The 25473-nt window shown below is 38.6% G+C and overlaps 1 protein-coding gene across 1 annotated transcript; it reads left to right on the top strand.

The window, feature by feature from the left end:
* Positions 1-12069: 12069 nt before the first annotated feature.
* LOC308634375 (mitochondrial adenyl nucleotide antiporter SLC25A23-like) lies at positions 12070-16277 on the top strand (the record flags this gene model as incomplete). The annotated part of the gene is made up of 3 exons (XM_081268215.1): positions 12070-12335; positions 14202-14316; positions 15038-16277. The coding sequence occupies 3 exons, from the start codon at positions 12070-12072 to the stop codon at positions 15902-15904; spliced, it is 1248 nt and encodes a 415-aa protein (XP_081124341.1). The 3' UTR covers positions 15905-16277.
* Between the last annotated feature and the right edge of the window lie 9196 nt (positions 16278-25473).

Genomic DNA, 25473 nt, shown 5'->3' with positions numbered 1-25473 from the left:
CTCCAGTTCCAAACCATAATTTTACTAATTTGTATTCCACATAAACTAAACAGTTCACCTTCCATCAAACATGCATAACAGTGATCATTGCTCTTCGCTTTTAACTGTAATACATACAAGAAAACATTTTCCAAATTGGGATATCAGTTAAATTTTTTTATCTGATAGTTCCTAAATGTCATTTTACTATTTTTTTGACTTGAATATATTTTTCATAACTATTACTAGAAATATTTTGAGTAGTTTATACAATTTTTGTTATAATTAGTTATAGATGACAGTAGAATGCACTCATTCACATTGATACATCATACACAGATCGGATATAATTACTGATTTTTCTGAGTGTACATGTTGCAGAATCATGTAGGTCATGCAGTCATATATATACATAAAGAAATAATGTCTGTTTCATTCTACTATGTTCCTCTCCTCACATCCCTTCCCCTCCCTGCCATCAATTCCTTCTACCTAATATAAGGTAATGCTATTCTTTCCTAGTGACCTCCACCTTATTGTGTTTTTCTTTACCTATTTTTATCCCTTTAATTTCTTTCTTTTGTCTAATTGCTCTGGCTAGAATTTCAAGAATGATGTTGAGTAGAAGTGGTGAAAGAGGACATCCTTGTCTTGTGCCAGTTTTTAGCAGGAATGCTTTCATTTTTTTCTCCATTTAGAATGATGCTGGCCTTGGGTTTAGTATATTTAGCTTTTACAATGTTGATATATGTTCTCACTATCCCTAGTTTCTGTCCTGTTTTGAACTTAAAGTTGTACTGTATTTTGTCAATTTTTTTTGCACCTATTGAGATGGTCATTTAATTCTTGTTTATAAGTCTATTAAAATGATGAATTACATTTATTGATTTTTGTATGTTGAACCAACCCCACATCCCTGGGATGAACCTCACTTGATCATGGTGCAGTATCTTTTTAATATGTTTCTGTATGCAATTTGCCAGAATTTTATTGAGAATTTTTGCATCTGTGTTCATCAGGGATATTGGTCTGAAGTTTTCTTTCCTTGATGTGTCTTTGTCTGGTTTTTGTATTAGGGTGTATTAGCCTCAAAGAATGAGTTTGAAAGGGTTTCCTCATTTTCTATTTCATGGAATACTTTGAGGAGTATTGTTGTTAATTCTTCTTTGAAAGTCTTTTAGAACTCAGCTGAGAATTCATTTGGTCCTGGGCTTTTCTTGGTTGGTAGACTTTTGATGGCATTTTCTATTTCATTACTTGAAATTGATCTGTTTAAATCACGTCTGACCTCAACATTCAGTTTGAGTAGCTCATATGTCTCTAGAAATTTGTTGATGTTTTGATATATTCTATTTTATTAGAGTATAAATTTTCAAAATAGTTTCTAATTATCTTCTGTATTTCAGACATTCATTGTGATATTTCTTTCTTCATCTTGTATTTTAGTAGTTTGAGTTTTTTTTTTCTCCTTTTCTCTTCATTAGCATGGCCAGGGGTTTATGTATATTATTTATTTTTTTAAAGAACCAACTTTTTGCTTTCTCAATTTTTTCAATTATTTTTTTTGTTTTGATTTCAGCTCTGATTTTAATTATTTCCTGTTTTCTATTGCTCTTTTGTTTTGATTTGCTCTTACTTTTCTAGGGCTTTGAGATATAGTGTTAGGTCACTTATTTGTTGACTTTTTAATTCTTTTAATAAATGCACTCAATGCAATAATCTTTCCTCTTAGTACTGCCTTCATATTTTTTTTTATTGGTTGTTCATAACATTACAAAGCTCTTGACATATGATATTTCATACATTAGATTGAAGTGGGTTATGAACCCCCAATTTTACCCCAAATGCAGATAGCAGAATCACGTCGGTTACATATCCACAATTTTACATAATGCCCTAATAGTAATTGTTGTATTCTGCTACCTTTCCTATCCCCTACTATCCCCCCTCCCCTCCCCTCCCAACTTCTCTCTCTATCCCATCTACTGTAATTCATTTCTCTCTTTGTTTATTTTCCCATTCCCCTCACAACCTCTTATGTGTAATTTTGTTTAGCAATGAGGGTCTCCCTTCATTTCCATGCAATTACCCTTTTCTCTCCCTTTCCCTCCCATCTCAAGTCTCTGTTTAATGTTAATTTTTTCTTCCTACTCTTCCTCACTGCTCTGTTCTTAGTTGCTCTCATTATATCAAAGAAGACATTTGGTATTTGTTTTTTAGGGTTTGGCTAGCTTCACTAAGCATAATCTGCTCTAGTACCAACCATTTCCCTGAAAATTCTATGATTTTGTCATTTTTTATTGCTGCATAGTACTCCATTGTGTATAGATGCCACATTTTTTTTATCCATTCATCTATTGAAGGGCATCTGGTTTGGTTCCACAGTCTAGCTATTGTGAATTGTGCTGCTATGAACATTGATGTGGCAGTATCCGCGTAGCATGCTTTTTTGAGGTCTTCAGGGAATAGTCCGAGAAGGGCAATAGCAGGGTCAAATGGTGGTTCCATTCCCAGCTTTCCCAGGAATCTCCAAACTGCTTTCCAAATTGGCCGCACCAATTTGCAGTCCCACCAGCAAAGTACAAGTGTACCCTTTTCTCCACATCCTCGCCAGCACTTGTTGTTGTTTGACTTCATAGTGGCTGCCAATCTTACTGGAGTGAGATGGTATCTTAGGGTGGTTTTGATTTGCATTTCTCTGACTGCTAGAGATGGAGAGCATTTTTTCATGTACTTGTTGATTGATTGTATATCCTCCTCTGAGAAGTGTCTGTTCAGGTCCTTGGCCCATTTGTTGATTGGGTTATTTGTTATCTTATTGTCTAATTTTTTGAGTTCTTTGTATACTCTGGATATTAGGGCTCTATCTGAAGTGTGAGGCGTAAAAATTTGTTCCCAGGATGTAGGCTCCCTATTTACCTCTCTTATTGTTTCTTTTGCTGAGAAAAAACTTTTAAGTTTAATTAAGTCCCATTTGTTGATTCTAGTTGTTAACTCTTGTGCTATGGGTGTCCTATTAAGGAATTTGGGGCCCGACCCCACAATCTGTAGATCGGAGCCAACTTTATCTTCTATCAGACGCAGAATTTCTGATTTGATATCAAGCTCCTTGATCCATTTTGAGTTAACTTTTGTGCATGGCGAGAGAAAGGGATTCAGTTTCATTTTGTTGCATATGGATTTCCAGTTTTCCCAACACCATTTGTTGAAGATGCTATCCTTCCTCCATTGCATGCTTATAGCCCCTTTATCAAATATAAGATAGTTGTAACTTTGTGGATTAGTCTCTGTGTCCTCTATTTTATACCATTGGTCCACCCGCCTGTTTTGGTACCAGTACCATGCTGTTTTTGTCACTATTGCTCTGTAATATAGTTTGAAATCTGGTATCGCTATACCGCCTGATTCACACTTTCTGCTTAGAATTGCTTTTGCTATTCTGGGTCTTTTATTTTTCCATATGAATTTCATGATTGCTTTATCTATTTCTACAAGAAATGCCGTTGGTATTTTGATTGGCATTGCATTAAACCTATAGAGAACTTTTGGTAATATTGCCATTTTGATGATGTTAGTTCTGCCTATCCATGAACAAGGTATATTTTTCCATCTTCTAAGATCCTCTTCTATTTCTCTCTTTAGGGTTCTGTAGTTTTCATTGTATAGGTCTTTCACCTCTTTTGTTAGGTTGATTCCCAAGTATTTTATTTTTTTTGCGGATATTGTGAATGGAGTGTTTTTCCTCATTTCCATTTCAGAAGTTTTGTCGCTGATATACAGAAATGCCTTTGATTTATGCGTGTTGATTTTATATCCTGCCACTTTGCTGAATTCATTTATTAGTTCTAGTAGTTTCTTTGTAGACCCTTTTGGGTCTTCTAGGTATAGAATCATGTCATCTGCAAATAGTGATAATTTAAGTTCTTCTTTTCCTATTTTTATGCCTTTAATTTCTTTCGTCTGTCTAATTGCTCTGGCCAGTGTTTCGAGAACTATATTGAATAGAAGTGGAGATAGAGGGCATCCCTGTCTTGTTCCGGATTTTAGAGGGAATGCCTTCAACTTTTGTCCATTCAGAATGATGCTAGCCTGAGGCTTAGCGTAGATAGCTTTTACAATGTCAAGGTAAGTTCCTGTTATCCCTAGTTTTTCTAATGTTTTGAACATAAAGGCATGCTGTACTTTGTCGAATGCTTTCTCTGCATCTATCGAGATGATCATATGGTTCTTATCTTTAAGTCTATTGATGTGGTGAATAACATTTATTGATTTTCGTATGTTGAACCATCCTTGCATCCCAGGGATGAATCCTACTTGATCATGGTGCACAATTTTTTTGACGTGTTTTTGTATTCGATTCGCCAGAATTTTATTGAGGATTTTTGCATCTAGGTTCATTAGAGATATTGGTCTGTAGTTTTCTTTCTTTGAGGTGTCTTTGTCTGGTTTCGGGATCAGGGTGATGTTGGCCTCATAGAATGAATTTGGAAGAGCTCCCTCTTTTTCTATTTCCTGAAATAACTTGAAAAGTATTGGTATTAATTCTTCTTTAAAGGTTTTGTAAAACTCCGCTGTATACCCATCCGGTCCTGGGCTTTTCTTGGATGGTAGTCTTTTGATGGCTTCTTCAATTTCATCCATTGATATTGGTCTGTTCAGATTGTGTGTATCCTCCTGACTCAGTCTGGGCAAATCATATGACTTAAGAAATTTATCGATGTCTTCACTATCCTCTATTTTATTGGAATATAGGTTTTCAAAATAATTTCTAATTGTCTTCTGTATTTCTGTAGCATCTGTTGTGATATTGCCTTTTTCATCCCGTATGTTAGTAATTTGAGTTCTCTCTCTTCTTCTCTTTGTTAGCATGGCTAAAGGTCTGTCGATCTTATTTATTTTTTCGAAGAACCAACTTTTAGTTTTGTTAATTTTTTCAATAGTTTCTTTTGTTTCAATTTCATTAATTTCCGCTCTGATTTTAATTATTTCTTGCCTTCTGCTATATTTGCTGTTGTTTTGCTCCTCCTTTTCTAGGGCTTTGAGTTGGAGTGTGAGCTCATTTATTTGTTGGTTTCTTCTTTTTTTGAGGAGTGACCACCAGGCGATGAACTTTCCTCTTAAAACTGCTTTCATTGTGTCCCATAGATTCCGATATGTTGTGTCTGTATTTTCGTTTATCTCCAAGAATTTTTTGATTTCCTCCTTTATGTCTTCTGTAACCCATTGATCATTCAGTAGTATATTGTTCATTTTCCATGTGATGTAGGATTTTTCCTTCCTTCTTTTGTTATTGATTTCCAGTTTCATTCCATTATGATCAGATAGAATGCATGGTATTATCTCCACCCCTTTATATTTACTGAGGGTTGCCCTATGGCATAATATATGGTCTATTTTTGAGAAGGATCCATGTGCTGCTGAGAAGAAAGTATATCCATTTGATGATGGTTGATATATTCTATATAAGTCAGTTAAGTCTAGGTTATTGATTGTGGTATTGAGTTCTATAGTTTCTTTATTTAACTTTTGTTTGGAGGATCTGTCCAATGGTGAGAGAGGTGTGTTGAAGTCTCCCATAATTATTGTGTTGTGGTCTATTTGATTCTTGAATTTGAGGAGAATTTGTTTTATGTATGTCGCAGCACCATTATTTGGTGCGTAAATATTGATAATTGTTATGTCTTGTTGGTGAATGGTTCCTTTTAACAGCATATAATGACCTTCTTTATCCCTTTTGATTAACTTAGTCTTGAAGTCAATTTTATTCGATATGAGGATGGCCACCCCTGCTTGCTTGCGAGGAGCATGTGTGTGGTATATTTTTTCCCATCCTTTCACCTTCAGCCTGTGTATGTCATTTCCAATCAGATGTGTCTCCTGGAGGCAGCATATTGTTGGATTTGTTTTTTTAATCCATGATACCAGCCTATGTCGCTTTATTGGAGAGTTTAAGCCATTAACATTCAGAGTTACTATTGATATGTGGTTTGAACTTCCATCCATGTTTGATTGTTTATCCTTTTTAAAAAAAAAAAAAATTTAGTTTGTTTCTCCATGATTGTCTTTCCCCTTGCCCTCTGTCTTTACTGAGGCACTTCCCACTGATGGTTTTGGTTATTGTTTTTCATTTCTTCTTCTTGTAGTGTTTTGTTCAAAATGCTTTGCAATGCTGGTTTTCTGGCTGCAAATTCTTTTAACTTTTGTTTATCATGAAAGATTTTTATTTCGTTGTCATACCTAAAGCTTAATTTTGCTGGATACAGAATTCTTGGTTGGCATCCATTGTCTTTCAGTGTTTGAAATACATTGTTCCATGACCTTCTTGCTTTCAGTGTCTGTGATGAAAAATCCGTGGTTAACCGTATTGGTTTACCCCTAAATGTAATCTGTCTCCTTTCTCTTGTAGCTTTTAATATTTTCTCTTTGTTCTGTATATTGGATATCTTCATAACAATGTGTCTTGGCGTTGGTCTACTGTGATTTTGTGTGCTCGGTGTCCTGTATGCATCTTCAATTTGTATATCTGTTTCCTTTTTTATTTCTGGAAAGTTTTCTGTAATTATCTCATTCAGCAAGTTTCTCATTCCCTTGGTTTGAATCTCTGTACCTTCTTCTATCCTGATGACTCGTAAGTTTGGTTTCTTTATGTTATCCCATAATTCTTGGAGGTTTTTCTCGTGATTTTTTACCAGCCTTTCTGAGTTGGCTAGACTCTTTTCAAGATGGTATATTTTGTCTTCATTATCTGACGTTCTGGCTTCTACCTGCTCCACTCTGTTAGTGATACTCTCAATTGAGTTTTTCATTTGGTTTATCGTTTCCTTCATTTCTAGAATTATTGTTTGATTATTTTTTATAACCTCTATCTCCTGATAAAGATGCTTAACTTCTTCTTTTATCTGTTTGTGAAATGCATTCTCAATGTGTTCTTTCGCTGCTTGAATTTGCTGTCTTGTATCTTCTTTAAGGTTCCATTCCATCTGTCTTAGGTGTTCCTTGAGTTCTTTATATGACCATTTATCTGATGACTCTAGGTCCTCCTGAATATTTAGGCTCTCCTGCATTGTTTGTACTCCTTTTCTTCCTTGTTTTTTGAAGCTGCTCATGTTGCTTCTTGTTCTGTTTGACTGCTGAGTTACTGTTTACTCCTATAAATTAATTTGATGCTTGGGAGGAAAGGTATTTGAAGGGAAGGGAAGAAGTCTCTAAAGAGAATGAGAATAGGCAGGTAGAATTCAAGAAAAAAGGGGGGATAAGAAAAATGAAAAGGCTAAAGAAGAAAAAGAATAGGAACTAAAAAAGAAAAAGATTTTAAAAAAATAATAAAATAAAGTAATAATAATAATTTAAAAAAAAATTTAAATTAAAATTAGTAGAAAAAAAAATTAAAAAAAAAATTTTTAAGAAAAAAAAAATTAATAAAACAACAAGAAAGAAAAAATGAAAATGAAAGAAAAACCCAGATCAAAAAAAAAAAAAAAAAAAAAAAACCTAATAGATGCAGTCTTAGAGTTTGATTAACTTCTCTTCCAGGAGATGGCGCTGTGCCCACCAGGTCAAGTTACTCCTGTCAATACGCGGGAACCAATCACTGTGCAGTAGCTCCTCCCAGACTGGGCGAGTCTCCAATCCTGAGTGTCTAGGGCCTCCTCTTGTGTCTAGTCGCTTCCCACTTTTTCTCTAGCCAGGCCCCCTCTCACAATACTGGCTACACGCCAAGTCTGCTGCTCCCGGGACCCCTGTTTTCATGAACGACTGGGCACACTCTTCCAGTTTGCCATTCCCTCAGACCCTAAGCTTGTAGAGTTTGGGGCTGAGAATCCTCAGCGTATTTTACTTGCCCTCCAGTAGCCACGCCCCCGGTAGCTGGTGCAAGGAACCTCAGCTGTCAGCCCTGGTGGGGGTGGTGGTTCCGCTCTGCGGGACCCGCACCACCTCTGATTTCCTCGGGCTGGCTGTAGCACTCACGGGAGAGCTGGGAGGGGCCCTAAGGGTTTCCCGATGTGTGGAGAGGTAAGGCTATGGGATCACACACCTGTTTCAACTAAGTTATCTCCTCTGCAGCAGTCTGATGACGTCGTTTCCCTTTGCCGGGCGACCAATTCAACGTGTGGGTCCTCCTCTCCCAAGCCCCGTTTCAAACCTGTGGCCACTACTTATGAAGGCTCGGTAGGCATTTACATTCGTATGATAAGGGCTGACCAGTTGTTTCAGCCGGATGAATTAATGCAGTGTCATAGCTGTTTGTCTGCGGGAAGCAGGTGACCGGGAGTTTGAATTCAGCGGGTCAGAGCTCAGTGTGTGTTCTCGGATCACTTGGATTTTAAATTGTCACTCATCTTATCAGCTGTTTCATATAATTCGGCAGCTCATTCGCGCGGTGCAGATTCTGCTCTATGGTGTTCCGCGGGATGTGGCTGCGGCGGCGGCGGCGGCCTTCGGGACCCCCGGGGAGGGGGTGCGGGTTGGGGGAGGGGAGGCGGCGCCTCAGGGCCGCGTGGTCTGGGGCTGCAGCCTTACTGCTCACGCTGAAGTCGTGATGAATTCCCTCCACCTTGGCTCATGACTTGATGTTTTCAATCACAGGCCTGGGCTCCGTCCCAGGCAGCGGCTCCGCGGGGCTCCGGCGGTGCGGGCCTGGCGGCGGCAAAACCACACTCAACCGCCCAGGGACCTCGGGGGCGCTCGAGTGGCGGGGGCCACTCGGCGCGGGCGCTGCGGACTCGGCGCCGCGTCCCGGCAGGTCCAGGTCCCACAACGGCCACGCGCCCTCCTCCTCGCGCGAGGCGGGACGTGGCTTTGGCGCGGCCCGGTCCGAGGCGCCGGCGGCGGCGGTCGGGGTGCGGGGCCGTTCCACTCCCTCCGGCTCCGGCTCCGGCGGGCCTGTGGCGGCGGTGGTGGGAGCGCGGAGGCGCGGCGGCCTGTTACCGGGCGGCGGGGAGGGACCAGCGCTCAGGGGAGCGTGTCGGTACGGCCGGCGGCGGCGGCTGTGGCTCCTCTTCTTCTTTCCAAGCCGGCACTGTGATTTCTTCCAGTCCCTGGGGACCCTCAGTCTTCAGCTGAAATTGGGGCAGATGCTGCTACAGGAGCTGTGGAAAGGCTCATCTAAGCTTTCCACCGCTGCCCGCTGCATTCAAGCCGCCATCTTGCCCGGAAGTCCCTGCCTTCATATTGTCGCAGAGATTTTGATATGTTGTATTAATGTTTTCATTTACCTCTAAGAATTTTTTATTTCATCCTTTGATTTCTTGTATTATCTATTCGTCATTCAATTGTGTATTATTTAGTCTCCATTTGTTATATTAGTTCCATTTTTTATTTTATCATTGATTTCTAATTTCATTCCATTGTTATCTGATATAATGCAAGGTATTATCTTTTTTTGTATTTACTAAGAATTGCTTTGTGTCATAAGATAGTATCTATTTTAGAGAAGAAGCCATGTGCTCCTGAGAAAAAAATATATTTGCTCATTGATGGATGAAATATTCTATTATGTCTATTAAGCCTAAATTATTGATTTATTATTTAGTTTTATAGTATTCTTATTTATTTTTTTTAAGATCTGTCCATTAATGAAAGAGGTGTGTTAAAGTCACCCAGTGTTATTGTATTGTGGTCTATTTGTCTCTTGAAATTGAGAAGGGTTTTTTTTTTTTATGTACATACATGCTCCATTGTTTGGGGCATAAATATTTATAATTGTTATGTCTTGATTATATATACTTCTCTCAAGAACTAAGAAATGTACTCCTTTTTCTCTTCTGATTAATTTTGGTTTGAAATCTACTTTATCTGAGAGGAGACTGAAAACCCCTGCTTGTTTATGCAGTTCATAAGAGTGATTAGTTTTTACCCCATCATTTTACCTTCAGCCTATGGATGTATTTTCTTATGAAGTGAGTCTCTTGAAGACATCATATTGTTGGGTCTTGCTTTTTAATCCAATCTGTCAGTCTGTGTCTTTTGATTGATGAGTTTAGTCTGTTAACATTCAAGGTTATTATTGAGACATGATTTGTATTCCCTATCATTTTGATTTATTTCTGGTCTTGATTTGTCTTAGTATCTCATTTGGTTAGATGTCCCTTTAGATTATATTCTCCCTTTGCTGGTTTTCACTTTTTTTGTCCCACTTCATCCTCACAGAATATTTTGTTGAGAATGCTCTGTAGTGGAGGCTTTCTAGTTGTGAATTCTTTTAATTTTTGTTTCTCATGGAATATTTTAATTTCATCTTCAAATCTGAAACTTAATTGTTCTGGATATAAAATTCTTGGTTGGCATCCATTGTCTTTCAGAGCTTGAAATATATTATTCCAGGACCTTCTAGCTTTGAAGGTATGGGTTGAGAAATCAGTTCAGATCCAATTGATTTTCCTCTATATGTAATTTGATTTTTTAAAATCTCACGGCCTTTTAGATTTTATACTTATTCTGTGCATTCCTCATTCTCATTAAAATGTGTCTTGGTGTGGGTCTGCTGTAATTATGTACATTTGGGGTCCTGTAACTCTCGTGTATTTGATTTTCCATTCCATTCTTTAGGTTTGGGAGATTTTCTGCTATTATATCATTGAAAAAAATTGTGCATTCCTTTGGTTTGTATCTCTGCTCCTTTATCTATTCCAATAACTCTTAAATTTGGTCTTTTCATGTTACCCTGTAATTCCTGGATGTTCTGTTTATGGTTTTTCACCATCTTCTCCACATATTCAACCCTACTTTCAAGATTATATATTTTGTTTTCATTGTCTGAGGTTCTGTCTTCTAAGTGGTCTAGTCTGTTGGTGATACTTTCTGTTGAATTTATAATTTAGCTTACTGATTCCTTCATTTTGAGGATTTCTGCTTGTTTTTTTCCCCACAATCTCTAACTCTATTGAAGTGGTGTTTCACTTACTGTATTTTTTCTTTGATTTTACTCCTTATACTAGCCTTTACTTCACATATCATTTTAACTATACGCACTATGAACTCCTTCTTGGACATTTTTTCTACTGTGTTATCAGTGGTTTCTGTTGTTGAAGCATCTTGGTTTGTTTGAGACACTTTATTCCCTTTTTTTTTTCATGTTGTTATTATGTTTTCCCATCTAAAACTATGAATCTAAGGCAGGATAAATTCTATCCTGTAGATCTATAGTCTCCCTGAAAGTTTCCAGCACTTCACCTTTACTGGTGAGGCTAATATCAACAGTACCCAGTGTACACAATATATATAGCCTTAAACCTGATAGTTCCCACTAAGGTGTCTACTGCTTTCTCTCATTAAACCAAAATGATGAGTTCAATAAATATATATAGTACCAAGAGAATATTTGTTAAAATGATTTACAATTTCAAATGGTGGATGAGAGACTAGACTAGTGTAGTATGTGATATTCACAAGGGAGGAAGAGAGAATCTAGAAGTAAAAATTCACAGGAAGAGTGGAATAGGAGTGATAGAGATTGGCTGTTAGTTGGAGAAAAGTTGGAAAGAAAACCAAGAAAATAAAGATAGAGTAAGAATATGAAAAAAAGAGAAAAAAATTAAAGATATAGGAATACAACAAATGCAAAACACCATTCATATATTATTGTTCTCCACATACTGATGCACAAAAAAACATTGTGTTCCAAGTATGGTAGAGATATTAGTGAATCAAAAAATAAAATAAAATAAAAAATCTTGCTGGAAATTCAAACTGTCTGTCAGTGTTCAACAGTTTCTCTGCCCTGTCTCTAATGTCTCTCAGGATCACCAAACCTAGATCAGCCATCAAAAACCCAGTCTCTATTCCAAAGATCTGGACTTCAGATACCTCTGGCTTGGCCACACTGCAGTCCGAAGATCTCAATGCTGCTCCTACTTGCAGAGAGACCACCAGAGATACATTCATGCAAAAGAGCAACCCTGGGATGGAGCAGCAAGACAAGAGCCACCAGCACTCTCAACAGGAAGACCCAGTCTCCTTCAAACCTACAGGCATCCCCACACTGGACCTTCAGGTTCCAGCTGGAGTCCCCAGAGAGAGGCTTTTGTGGTGGTAAACCTGTTGGCACCCAGGCCCCAGCCCTGATTGGTGTCCCAAAATGGATGCTGCCACATGCAAACAAACCTGGAGTCTCCCCCAACCAGCCCTGTGGTAGCAGCAGTGGTAGTGGTTGTTGGCAGCAGGCAGCAGGCCCTCAGGAGCCTTGGCTTCAACTGTAGCTGTGGGGGCAGCGTCACCAGGCAATCTCCAAGGGTCTGCAGAAGTGTTGGTTTCAGTTGCATCCGGGGCAGCGGTTTCTTCTCTGGCAGCAGGACCCAGAAAGAAGACCTCCAGGCAACCTCAGGCTGGCAGCAGTGGAACCAGAGGCAGCAGGAATGGTAGTAGTGGTGCAGGTGGCGATTGATTGACAGGAGACTTCTAGTTTAGCAGCAGCGACCACAGAGGCAGTGTCAGAATTTGCATCTGAGATAACCCAATTGTGCTCAAAGAAGAGACCACCAGGCATGGCAGTGGCTTCTGTTTTCCTAATACATTTTAAAAATAGGAATCATTAACATTTATATTTTACTTATGAGAAACATTGTAATGTGGGAACATTACAAAGTTCCTCAAGATCACAACTGGCATAAGTTAGTAGTGGAGGCAAAACTTGCCTTCTGGGGAAGCTATTGCAAAGTTATTTTTAGAATGGCACAGATAGTGTTAGCCTCTACAGACAGTCACAGGCTCAGAGTCCGTAAGAAACGACATGTCCAGGAAAGCTTTATATGTGGCCAGCAAACTTTATTCTTGGTGTATACAGATTTATTTATTTTTTAATAGTAGAGGTCCAGAGACTTTAGGAACCATGGCATAATGTTCCTAAATCTTCTAGGAAAGAGTGTCTGAAGGAAAAAATGAAAAAAACCTACAAATTTATTTTTGTTATTTTATTGTGACGATTTTATACAACTCTATGGGGGCACGAAATGATTATTTGACCCATGTACACAATGTGTAATGATCAAATCAGGATAATAAGCATTTCTATCTCAACAAACATCAATCCTTTCTATGTTTTGAAAATTTCATATTTGTATAAGTTATTTTGAAATATGTCATAGATTGTTATAACCAATAGCTTCCCTGTTATGCTATAAAAGTCTAATTTATTCTACCTAACTGTATTTTGGTGCTACTTATATAAAATTTTAACAGATTCTAGGGTCTTTTTAGGAGGGACTACTATGAATAGTGGGATGATTCATAAATTAGCGCATCAGGGAGATTAATTAAAATCTGTAAATAAGGACAACATTGCCTTTAGGACTCAAGAAAGATGCTGGATTTGGATGTCCTTCATAAGCATCAAATGAATTTCCTCAGAGTGGGTTCTCTTCCATGTAAAGTCATATGTTTGTACTTGAAGAAAGAAAGATTCAGTTAATATCTTATCTGCAAAGGTATTAAGTTTCCTCACTGGGTGATCTAGTAAATGAGGTTTGTGACTCTTTGGAAATGAAGGAAACTGTGGCAGAAATGCTTTTGAAACAGGCACTGGATAGAATATGTCAACCCAATCTATACTGAAAATATTTTTCTGGTGCTGATTGAATAGAGTTACTGATTGCTTGGCTTAGATATGAAGTGACTCCCAAAAGCTCACAATGCAATAATTTTCAAAGGTGAGATTAATAAATTATAAGAGATATAACATAATAAGTGATTAATTCACTGATATGGATTAGCTCGGTGGTAACTGTAGGCAGGTATGGTGTAGCTGGAGAAATAAATCCCTGAGGGCATGATGGATTTGGGGTTTATATTTTGTCCCTAGTGAATGTAAGTCAATCTCTGCTTCCTAGCAAGACCTGAGCAGCTTTCCATCACCATACCCTCTTGACATAATGTTTTGCATTACCTTGCGCTCAGAGGTATGGAATTGGCTGACCATGGACTAAACCTCTGGAAGTGTGAACTAGAATAAGTTTTTCCTACTCTTATTGGTCCTTTTCTTCCTTTACATTGTTCTTCTTTTTCACTATGTTGAAAATGCTGACTAAAATAGAAGTTTGTATTGAGAAGTAGGGTTGTTGCTGAGACTACCTGACCATGTGGTTAAGAAATCTTTGAAATTGGTTTGCAGGGGGGAGAATTTGGAAAAGTTTAGAGATGCAAACTGAAAAAAAAAAAAAAAAAAAAAAAAAAAAAAAAAAAAACTTTAGAATGCTGTAAGTTGCATTTAATGGGTAATTCTGGTGGAGGTCAGAATATCAGAATGCTGATAGAACTGTGTACAGTAAAAATCAGGCTCATGAGTTTTCAGAGAAGGAGGACACCATTAGAAATTGGACTAGAGATCATTTGTGTTATGTTCTGGTAAGAAAATTGAAAATTGACTACATTTCACCCAGGCCCTGAGATTTTTTTTCATGAGACTGAATTTAAAAGTGATGTACTAATTAATATTACAAAGGAAATTCTAAGGTAGCACAGCATTCATGCAGTGGCATGGATATTGGTGATGACTTTTATCCAAATTTTCTTGTGATAATCAGGAGGAGACAGCAAAGCAAAAATTTTGAAAAATATGCAGTTTGGTCAAAATAGTTTGAGTAAAATTGAGGCTTATATGGGGAGTGCTGGCATGGACTCCCCCTGGCCCCCGGGGCTTGGGCCCAGCCCTGGTTTCTTGTGTGCACGCCAAAGAGGCCAGCTCCCAAGGCCTTGAAAGATTTGTGGTGTCTGTTTCCATATTATTCAGCCTATAATGGTCATGTGGGAACGTCCTGACCTGCTTGGGTCTGATAAGGTTCCTGGTTGAAGGCTTAGTATGAGTCGACAAGGACCACCTGCCCCCCTCCGTCCTTGCTTCCGCCTACCAGTAACTTTCCATTCTGTCTGAAAGAAATATATAAGTATGAGCTGAGATAATAAAGACAGACTCTCCCTGGATGAAGAACCTTGGTGTCCTGTGAATTCTTTTAACCCCGACGTCTCCCGCCGGACTCGGTCATTTTCGCCGGACGCGGCAATTGGAGGTCCCACCGAGACTTGAACTCGGATCGCTGGATTCAAAGTCCAGAGTGCTAACCATTAGCATTCCACGGTTCTGGACATTGGCGAATGCCTGACAGTGCCAGATGAGTTCTCAAAGCAGGAGAAGCTGACGGGCATGTGGTGGAAGCAGCTGGTGGCTGGTGCAGTTGCAGGCGCAGTGTCGCGGACAGGCACAGCTCCTCTGGACCGCCTCAAGGTCTGCATGCAGGTTCACGCCTCAAAAACCAATAGACTCAACATCCTTGGGGGTCTACAGAGCATGATCCAAGAGGGGGGCATCCTCTCCCTGTGGCGTGGTAATGGTATCAATGTACTCAAGATCGCCCCCGAGTCAGCCATCAAGTTCATGGCCTATGAGCAGATCAAGCACGTCATCCGGGGACGGCAGGAAACGCTGCAGGTGCAGGAGCGCTTCGTGGCTGGCTCCCTGGCTGGTGCCACAGCCCAGACCATCATCTACCCCATGGAGGTGCTGAAAACACGGCTGACCCTGCGCCGGACTGGTCAGTACAAGGGGCTGCTGGACTGTGCACTGCGGATCCTGGAGCAAGAAGGGCCCCGCGCCTTCTACCGAGGCTACCTGCCCAACGTGCTGGGCATCATTCCCTACGCGGGCATCGATCTGGCCGTCTATGAGACCCTGAAGAACCACTGGCTCCAGCAATATAGCCAGGAATCGGCAAACCCAGGGATCCTCGTGCTCCTAGCCTGCGGTACCATCTCCAGCACCTGTGGCCAGATAGCCAGTTATCCCCTGGCCCTGGTCCGGACCCGCATGCAGGCCCAAGGTGAGGCCTGGGTGGGAGGATGGAGCAGGGGAGTGGCCAGCTGGGGTCTACCTTCTCTTCCCCAGCTCCTCACAGGTGGAGTCCTAGGCTGGAGTCCTCCTGGATTTGAATGGCCCTGATAAGTCCTGCCCCTTCTCTGGGCCTCAGTTTACTCACTGGTGACTTTGAAAGGGGAGTCCTTTATCCACAAGAAACTGAGGATTAACTAGCAGAACAGATGCAAGAGTTCTGGCAAAGCTCCCTAGCAATGGTAGCCAGAGGCTGCTACTGGCCATGGTGGAGCCTTTCTGGGCTGGTAACTGGAGCTCCTATTTGCAAGGCTGAGTTATAGCAAGGCCAGGTTGGGGAGAGGCTAAGAACCTGGGTTAAGGAAATTCAGGATCAGGCTGGTTGTTGTTTTTCTCTGAAATTTTCTTTTATGGATTCTTTTCCCCGTCCCTGAATCTGTTTTAAGAATTTCCTTGGGAATTTAGCAATTGTATTTTGTGATACCAGGGAGGTATGAACAGATGGAGCAAAAGGGGGATTTGCTGTTGGTTTTGATGGATCTCAAGTAATTCGACACCCTGTTCCTAAACTGTCTGCCCAAAGATCAGAAGTTGAGGCTCTAATTATGGCCCTTAAACTTTACAATTCCACCCCACTTAATGTGTATACTGATAGTCTCTATGTTGCCAATTTAGCCTTAGTTATTGAAACAGCCCCTTATATTGGCAGGCAATCTACTATCATGGAACAATTACAAACGGTTCAGCTTCTTGTTTGGGCTAGACGAGATCCTTTATTCATTGGACATATCCGAGGACATTCAGAGCTTCCTGGGCCTCTGGCGGAAGGCAATGCTAAAACAGATGCCGCCACTCACAATATGGGACCGCTTTTCGGTCTCCTCCTTATAGTTGCTGTAGGCCCCTGCCTTGTCAAGAGAATGACACAATTTATTAAAGATCAAATTAACATTCTGACTTCTAAGCCAATACAGGTTCATTATCAACGCCTACAAACCAAGGATGATCTTGCTGAAGTTTGTCTCCGACCGATTCGAAGATGATTTTTCTACAATGATCCCTGCTTCATGCCTTCCTCCTTTTACCCCCTTTTCCTTCTTTATTTTTGTTATTCCTCTCCTCTGACTCTATGCCTTGTCTAACCGGAACCAATTAGAGACCCAATAATGACTGGCTGGATCGCTACCACTAAATGCCTTGGTAATAACGAGCTGATCTTGTAGTACCCAGAGACGGGCAACTTTCACGCTTACACTGCAACCTAAGACAGGGGAATGGGGCCTCCCCAGAGACGGGTAAGCACTGTAAGGGCAGTGAACGACCTAAGACAGGGGCTACTTGATTCCCTTTGACGTGCAACAAACAAAAGAGGGGGAACTGCTGGCACGGACTCCCCCTGGCCCCCGGGGCTTGGGCCCAGCCCTGGTTTCTTGTGTGCACGCCAAAGAGGCCAGCTCCCAAGGCCTTGAAAGATTTGTGGTGTCTGTTTCCATATTATTCAGCCTATAACGGTTATGTGGGAACGTCCTGACCTGCTTGGGTCTGATAAGGTTCCTGGTTGAAGGCTTAGTATGAGTCGACAAGGACCACCTGCCCCCCTCCGTCCTTGCTTCCGCCTACCAGTAACTTTCCATTCTGTCTGAAAGAAATATATAAGTATGAGCTGAGATAATAAAGACAGACTCTCCCTGGATGAAGAACCTTGGTGTCCTGTGAATTCTTTTAACCCCGACGTCTCCCGCCGGACTCGGTCCTTTTCGCCGGACGCGGCAGGGAAGTACTAGGAAGTTTTTTCTTTTTCTTTTTTTAATATTTGTTATTTTAGTTATAGTTGGATACATTACCTTTATTTTATTTATTTATATGTGGTGCTGAGAATGAAACCCAGGGCCTCGCATGTGCTAGGTGAGTGTTCTACCACTGAGCCACAACCCCAGATGTAGGAAGATTTTTCACTGTGCTTAGCCATCCAGGCCCTCAAAGGCTACTGTAATCATGGTCCTAGGAGACTTGAGGTGCTGGTTCTGTAGGAATTCTGGGTTCTGGAGGTTAGGGGGTCATAGAGGTTTCCACCAAGATTTCAAAGGAAGGTCTGGAAGGCCAGGCAAAGGGTAGCTGGGTCAGAATCTTGCAGGCTGCCCCTGAGAGGATGATACATGACAATGTGAAAAGAAAGTCAAAGCTTCAGTGGAGGTCCCAGAGATTAAGAGGTGTCAGTACTGTGGGATAGCTGCCAAGAAAAGCTGCAGGAATCAAGCAGAAACAAGCCAAGTGAGAGGCCATATGAGCTACAAATACCAAAGCCATATGGGTGGAACTAAAAAAGGCTTTGGAGAGAACTTCACAATGCCATGTGCCCCAGATGCTCAGGAGTGAAGCTGTAATACTTGTTTGCTCAACTGGTTTTCAGTTTTGCTTTGGTCTCATTTCTTTCAATGTCCCAATTTTTCCCTTATGGAATGAAAATGTTTACTCTGTGCCATTATATATTGAATATATGTTACTTGCTTTTGATCTTTACAGAGGAAACCATCCATAAGTTTGCTTTGAGTCTCAGATGAGATTTTAGACTTGGACTTTTGTGCAATGTTGAAAGTAGTAAAATTATGGGGACTCTTGGAAACTGACTACATGTATTTTGCACGATCCTTTGGAAGTCAGGAGTGAAAAGTTATGGTTTACATATAAGATGTCTCCACAAAGCTCATGTAAAAAAAGGAAAAATTTTCATAGATGAAGTGATTAGATGTAACCTAATCAGTGGATTAATCCACTGATACAAATTAATGGGGTGGTAATTTTTTTTTAGCAGGTAGAGTGTGGCTGGAGAAATAGGTCCCTGGGGTGTGACTGTGTAGCTGATATTTTGTCCCAGGTGAGCAGAGCTCTCTCTTTCTCTGCTTTCTGGTTGTCTTGTTCTGAGCAGCTTTCCTTTGTCATGCCCTTTCACTGTGATACTCTGCCTCATTGTGGGCCCAGAGCTACAGAATCAGCCCACCATGGAATGAACTTCTGAAGCCATGAAGAAAAATAAACTTTTCCTCCTCTACATTGTTCTTATCAGGTCTTTTGGTAACAATGATGAAAAGTTAATTAAAACAGTAATTTTAATAATATTGGATATGGGAACTTAATGGATGGGACCATTGCACTAAGGTTGGTGTAATCCACCATGAGGTGCTACTTATTCTCTTCAGGTTTCACAATAGGCAAAATTGGGCTATCAAATTAAGAAGTAGCAGGACTAATCATTTATTAAAATCTTTCATAAAAAATATTTTTAGTTGTGGACACAATACCTTTAATTATTTATTTATCTAGCTAGCTAGCTAGCTATTTATTTTGTATGAGTTCTGAGGATCTAATACAGTGCCTTATATATGTGAGGCCAGCACTCTACCACTGAGCCACAACCCCAGCCCACAAGTTTAAATTCTTGAAGACCTGGTTCTGACTTATATTTCACCATACTACCTGTTTCAACTGGTAGCCATGGGGTCTCACTGAATCAAGCTAAGTATGTAAACAATTTAACTTTAATTTATCCCTCATTATGTCAGGGTGTCAGTACTCACTGGTGCCTGGGTCCACCTGATGGTTGATCATAAGCCTAAATGAATTCCCCTCCTCTTCCTGCCACCAGAACACTCTTCAGAGTGTCTAGATGACTTTACTCATCTCTGGGTATTTCAAATACCTTTTGGTGCTGAAATTTCTATTCCTACACTTCTTCCCAGTTTACCTTCTTATTCTTTTTCCTGTCTGAGATCCTAAATAAGAATTCCTTTATTGAAAATGGTTAATTTTTTTTCTTATTTTTTTCTATCTACACACTGTCTGAAATATAATAAAGAATAGTTAAAGGAATAAATTCATATTGTAAGACCAGTAATTATTCAGAATAAATTTACTAAAGTGAACTCCTAGGAAGGAGAATTAGTAATTGAAGTAAAACTTTTGAGAAGAGAATCTGCTATTTGGCAGCACCAGAAATGTGCTCAGCAACTAAACCCTTGGACCCAGCTTCAAATACCAAAGTGTCTGCAAAGGTCCTCTGAGATAAAGAAGGAAAAAAGGAACAAATAGTCCTTTTTAGCACTGCTAAGTGGACTAAGACTAATCAGGAGCAATCACAGAAAAGAAAAGAAAAAAAAAAACTTCAACAGATGCATAGTCTCTTCTATAAAGTTATCTGCTGAAATTGAATATTTTGGAGAGATTGACCTCAAAGCACCACAAACATAGCATCAACTTATGTAAATTATTGCTTATTAAATTGTGAACAACTTGAATTTTTTTTATGAGTCAGTTTAAATAGACTCCAAGACTTTTCTTGTAAAGTAATAGAATCAGTATGAAAATGAGTATTCAAAATTAGGGAAGTATTGTTTTCTAGAAGCCATCAAGTCAACTCTAATGCTTAGCCAGATTTTCAGTACTAGTAGCAGTGTGCATATTTGACCCAGACTGTTCTAGCTTAAAATAAATAGGAGAAGAACAGAAAGCTGTACATATTTATAATCAGTTTCTTCTCTCCTTATCACATTTTTTACTTAACTCAGATTTAGAAAAAAAATGTGAATAATTCATAAACTCAAATGCTTTTCCTATTTCAGTTAATAACTGTATTGAAATTGCTGCTATTTTAGAAACTAAATATTACTAATGAGTATCTCCTAGACTCTTCATCCATCCCTGTTTCCCAATATGTAGATCATTCCACATTTTAAAGGCTTAGATCTAATGGTCTATGCTGTTTTCATTGTAACATACTGAATTTATGAAAATATCTCAAGGATTCCAGATGAGGGTTTTTTATATTGGCATTTTTTCAAATTGATTTATCACGAGTGATATTCCATGCTTCTTCTTTTCACATTTATAAATGTTGATTGAGGCTTTCTAGTTACCAGGAACTGTTCTAGCAGTTTTGGAAGCAGTTTTTTTTTTATTTAATTCTCACGGTGCCCTTTGAGGGGTCTCTCTTATTAGTTGTAATTTATAAATGAGGAACCTAAATCTCAGGAAAGTACTCTAATGTTTCCAAGGCTGCAGAAGAAAAAGGTGACAGAACTGAGATTTTAGTCCAATCCAGGTTATCTGACATTAAAGGCTCACTTTTAAACTCTGCACTCTTTTGTTTCTACCTATTTCTTTTCAGGTGGCAATGATACTAAGTGCATTACTATTTTTGAATGAGTCAAACTATGATCACATAATATTAGATGAGAATAGCATAAACCAGCTCATTTTTAGAAAATAAATATGTGCACTGGTGAGGCAGGGGGACTGTTTTATACATAATATAGTCCAATGGTTCTCAAAGGGTGGTTCCTACACCACAGCACAAGCACCCTATGCAAACTTGGTAGGAATGTAGATTCTTGGGTAACCTCTCAGAACTAACTAAGAAAATGGCTGAGTTTTAACCTCAGAGTGAATCCTATAAAAATAAAATATGAGAACAACTGCTCTAGGGAAGGAATGGGACATCATATTAGTTCACATTGTCTAAAATGTTAGACCTCACCTGTTTATCTTTAAAATTGTTATGGTATAGAAGAACTAAATTATGTTATTTGGAATATTTTTAGATGAACAATTTAGTAGTAGTGACTACATTTAGTGCACATATAGAAGGTGTAACCATCACAACTAATCTATTTATTAAAAATTTTTCTATCATTGCAAACCAAAACTCTATATTCACCATGCCATAATCCCTGTTTACACTTCCACCAGTCTTTATAACCTCGATGTATTTTCTCTCAAAACAAATTTACTTATTTTATATATTTCATATATATGGAATAAACATTGTTTCTATCTGGCTTATTTCACTTAATATAGTATTTTCAAGGGTTTTCACGCCAAGTCCAAGTTCATGAAGATTTACACATAAGATTCTCATAGTTTGGGCTCTTATATTTGCTCCATGTTGTTTGCTCCATCTTATTGCTGGACTGAGTTGATTTCCACATATTGTGCTAGATCCAGATTCATTCTTTTGCCTATGTAAATCTAGCATTTGGTGAAGACATTTTTCCCCCACTCTATAGACGTTTCACCTGTTGAAACTGATTAGCCAAAGGTGTTTGTGTTTATTTCTGGACTTAATTCAATTCCATTAATCTATATATTTATCCTTTTGCCATATTGTTTTAATTACTATAGCTTTTTAGTAGGTCTTGCATTTGCAAATTATATATCCTTGTACTTTGTCCTATTTCACCAAGGCTTTGCTTATTTGAAGCCCTTGAAATTCTGTATGAATTTGAGGATTGGCATTTCTTTTTCTGCAAGATGGTTGCTGTTGTTCTGATAGGGATTGTGTTGAAATTTTAAATGACCTTGGGTATTTTCACTATTAAATGACCTTGAGTATGCTACTATTTTAACATGTTATTATTATTCTGATTCATAAACATAGTATATCTTTCTATTCATTTAGGAATTACTTAATTTCTTTTTAGCAATGCCAGGTATCACATTCTCTTTTTTTTAATTAAATTCATTCTTAGGCATTTTATTCTTTTAGATGTTATTGCAAAAGGAGTTACTTTCTTAATTTTCTTTTAGATTTTTTTTTTTGTTGGAGTGTAGAAACACAACTGATCTCAGTGTACTGATTTTACAACAAAATTCTGCTGAAGTTGTTAATTAGCTCCATTAACTTTTTATGGATTTTGATTGGACTTAATATGTGAAGCTAAGCAAAGACAGTTTTACTTCTTCCTTTCCAATTTGCTTCTAATTGATCTTTCTTGTCTAATACAGATTGATACTTTTCATCAAATCTGGGAAACTTTGTGCTACTATTTCTTCCCCCTAGTGATCACTTCTGACATTTTCACGATATGTGTAGGGTCCACTTGGTGTTTTCTCACTAGTCAATGAGGCACTATTCACTTTTTACTTTTCTTCGTTTTTTTTCTTCTTTTTCTCCTTCAACTAGATAGTTTACATTGTCCTCTCTTCAATTTGTTGATTCTTCTCCTAACTAAACATATATTCTGTTCAACTAGTCTATAGATTTTTTTTCATTTCAGTTTTTGTAATTTGCAGCTCTAGAAGGTTCTTCTTTCTTCCCCCTTTAATGCTTATCAATTGATACTCTCATTTTATTCACAAGACCTTTTCCTTATTTCTTTTACTTGTTTGTGCATGTTTTTCTTTAGATCTTTGAGCTTATTTAAGGAAACTCTTATAAAACATTTTTCTAGAAAGCCCAATATCTGGGTTTTCTGAAGGATAGTCCCAGTTTATTTATTTTGTTTCATCAAATAGGTCTTATTTTGCCTGGCACAAACTGTAATCTCGTACACTCAGGAGGCTGAGACAGGAGGATCACATGCTAAGTATATCAGTGACACCCTGTCTCTAAATAAAATACAAAGTAGGTCTGTGGCTGCAGCTCAGTGGCTGAGGGTCCTTGGGGTTCAATCTCTAGTACCCCTAAAACAACAAAAAAGGTCTTATTTGCTGTTATTTTATCTTTTTACTTGCTTAAATCTATACTAACATGTTAATCTAGTTACTTTTCCCCATCTATATTTGTAGAGAATGTATTAATTATTGCATGTTGCCAATGAAGTTCTCTGTTCCTTACTTTTTGTTATGTTCAGCTAACATTTGGACTTATTTTTGAACTCCAAGAACTACAGCAAGCCAACCAATAACTTCTAGCTGTCTTTATCATTTTATGTTATGCTGAGTTTATCCTTAATACTTAGCCAGATTTACACTAAGGTTAAATGTCAGTCTAGGGTGAAAATAAAGCTTAAGGAGTGATCAGGTATTTCTAATTATGCATCTTGTTTTGGTGTATCTGAAATTTTCCAGGTTTCCTAATTGATGGATGTTTTTGATTATCTTTTTAATTTCAGATTTTCCTTCCAGCTCTTGGATGGTCTTTTTTTTTCTAATTGTAATCTTTTGCCTGGGGTATCTATAGGTTTTTAATTTTAGTCATTCCTACAATTTTTCTAGCAATCACTATCACTATTTCATCCTGGGTGAATTCTTAGAAAAATCAGAGATAAGTACCTTGTATCAGTCCTTTAAGTATCTCAAAGAAGGTGAGAACAGAGATGCACAATAATTTGTAGAGAAGGTTGGTACTTCTCTCTCTGGTGATAGGAACCATTGTAGCAATGGGAATGTGGGCTGCTGTTTGTAAGACTGACTCAGCTGGGGAGTGCAAAAGGAAAGGGCAAATAAAAGCCATAGAGCATTCCTCCATTTTAGAGTTGACTTTTTTCTTGATTTAGTGTTCACTTTGTTACTGTAAACCTCCAGTGTTCCAAGATTGTTGATTCTGACTATTTCGGCTCTGTGTGTTTTTAGCTTGTGTGTGTGTGTGTGTGTGTGATGTTTCTTTTGAAAGACAGGAGCTTGGAGTTGCTTAATTCCTGATGCAACTCACCTCCATGTAAATAAATTTTTGTAAGAATACAATCATATCAACTCACTTGTTGTTTAGGGCTGCTTTTTTATGCCATAGTGAGTTGAGTTCAACAAAGATTATATAGTGTACAAAGCTTAAATATTTACTATTTGATGCATTACATGAAAGTTTGCTAACCCTTGCTACATGCTACAAATATTGAAAACTTCAAAGGACTTAAAAACAGCATACTACAGGGACACAGTCACATCAATGTTTACAGCAGCACAATTCACAATAGCTGAACTGTGGAGCCAACCTAGATGCCCTTCAGTGGATGAATGGGTAAAAAAAGAAAATGTGGCATATATACACAATGGAATTTTACCCAGCAATAAAAGAGAATAAAATTATGGCATTTGCAGGTAAATAGATGGCATTGGAGAAGATAATGCTAAGTGAAGTTAGTCAATCCCCAAAAAAGCAAATGCCAAACGTTTTCTCTGATATAAGGAGGCTGACTCATAGTGGGGTAGAGTGGGGGAACATGGGAGGAATAGATGAATTCTAGATAGGGAAGAGGGGTGGGAGGGAAAGGGTGGGGACAGGGGATTAGCAAGGATGGTGGAATGTAATGGACATCATTATCCAAAGTACATGTATGAAGACATGAATTGGTGTGAACATACTTTGTTTATAAACAGAGGTATGAAAAATTGTTCTATATGTATAATAAGAATTGTGATGCATTCCGCTGTCATGTATTAAACAATTAAACCAATAAAAAAAGAAATAAAGATACAGTTCTTTGGGGAAAAAAACTTCAAGTAGAGAACTGCCTTTAATCATGTTGTTTTTATATTCCATGTTCAGATTTAGTAAAGGTCTACATTTATTACTCATTACTTAGTATGTACTGAAGGAGCTTAAACACTTTCTTGATAATATCTTAAGCAAGGGAATCTTAGAACTAATATCCAAATCAATTTAAATGCTTACATTGATTAAATTGATATGCATGTTTCAGATAACAGTGACATTACAAAGTAACTGGGTTTACATTTGACCTACAAATCAGTTGTGGATAGGAGCCTTCATATGTTGTAGTATAAGTATAGCCACTATGACAATTTGGTTCAGATGAGCTTTGATATTCTGTTCTAGTATTCTGAGTGTAAATTAGAGTCCAGAATAAGTCCATGATCCCATCACCTTTCATTCAGGTGACAGCAGAGATCTAGAGTGGACGGTTATTTTCCTAGTCTTTATCAACATGAAGGCCTAAGCTCACAGA

Source organism: Spermophilus citellus (genome assembly GCF_964194105.1).
Source record: "Spermophilus citellus genome assembly, chromosome: 15".
NCBI lineage: Eukaryota > Metazoa > Chordata > Mammalia > Rodentia > Sciuridae > Spermophilus > Spermophilus citellus.
The sequence above is the reverse complement of the archived record's forward strand: the minus strand, read 5'-3'. Positions and strand labels throughout refer to the sequence as shown.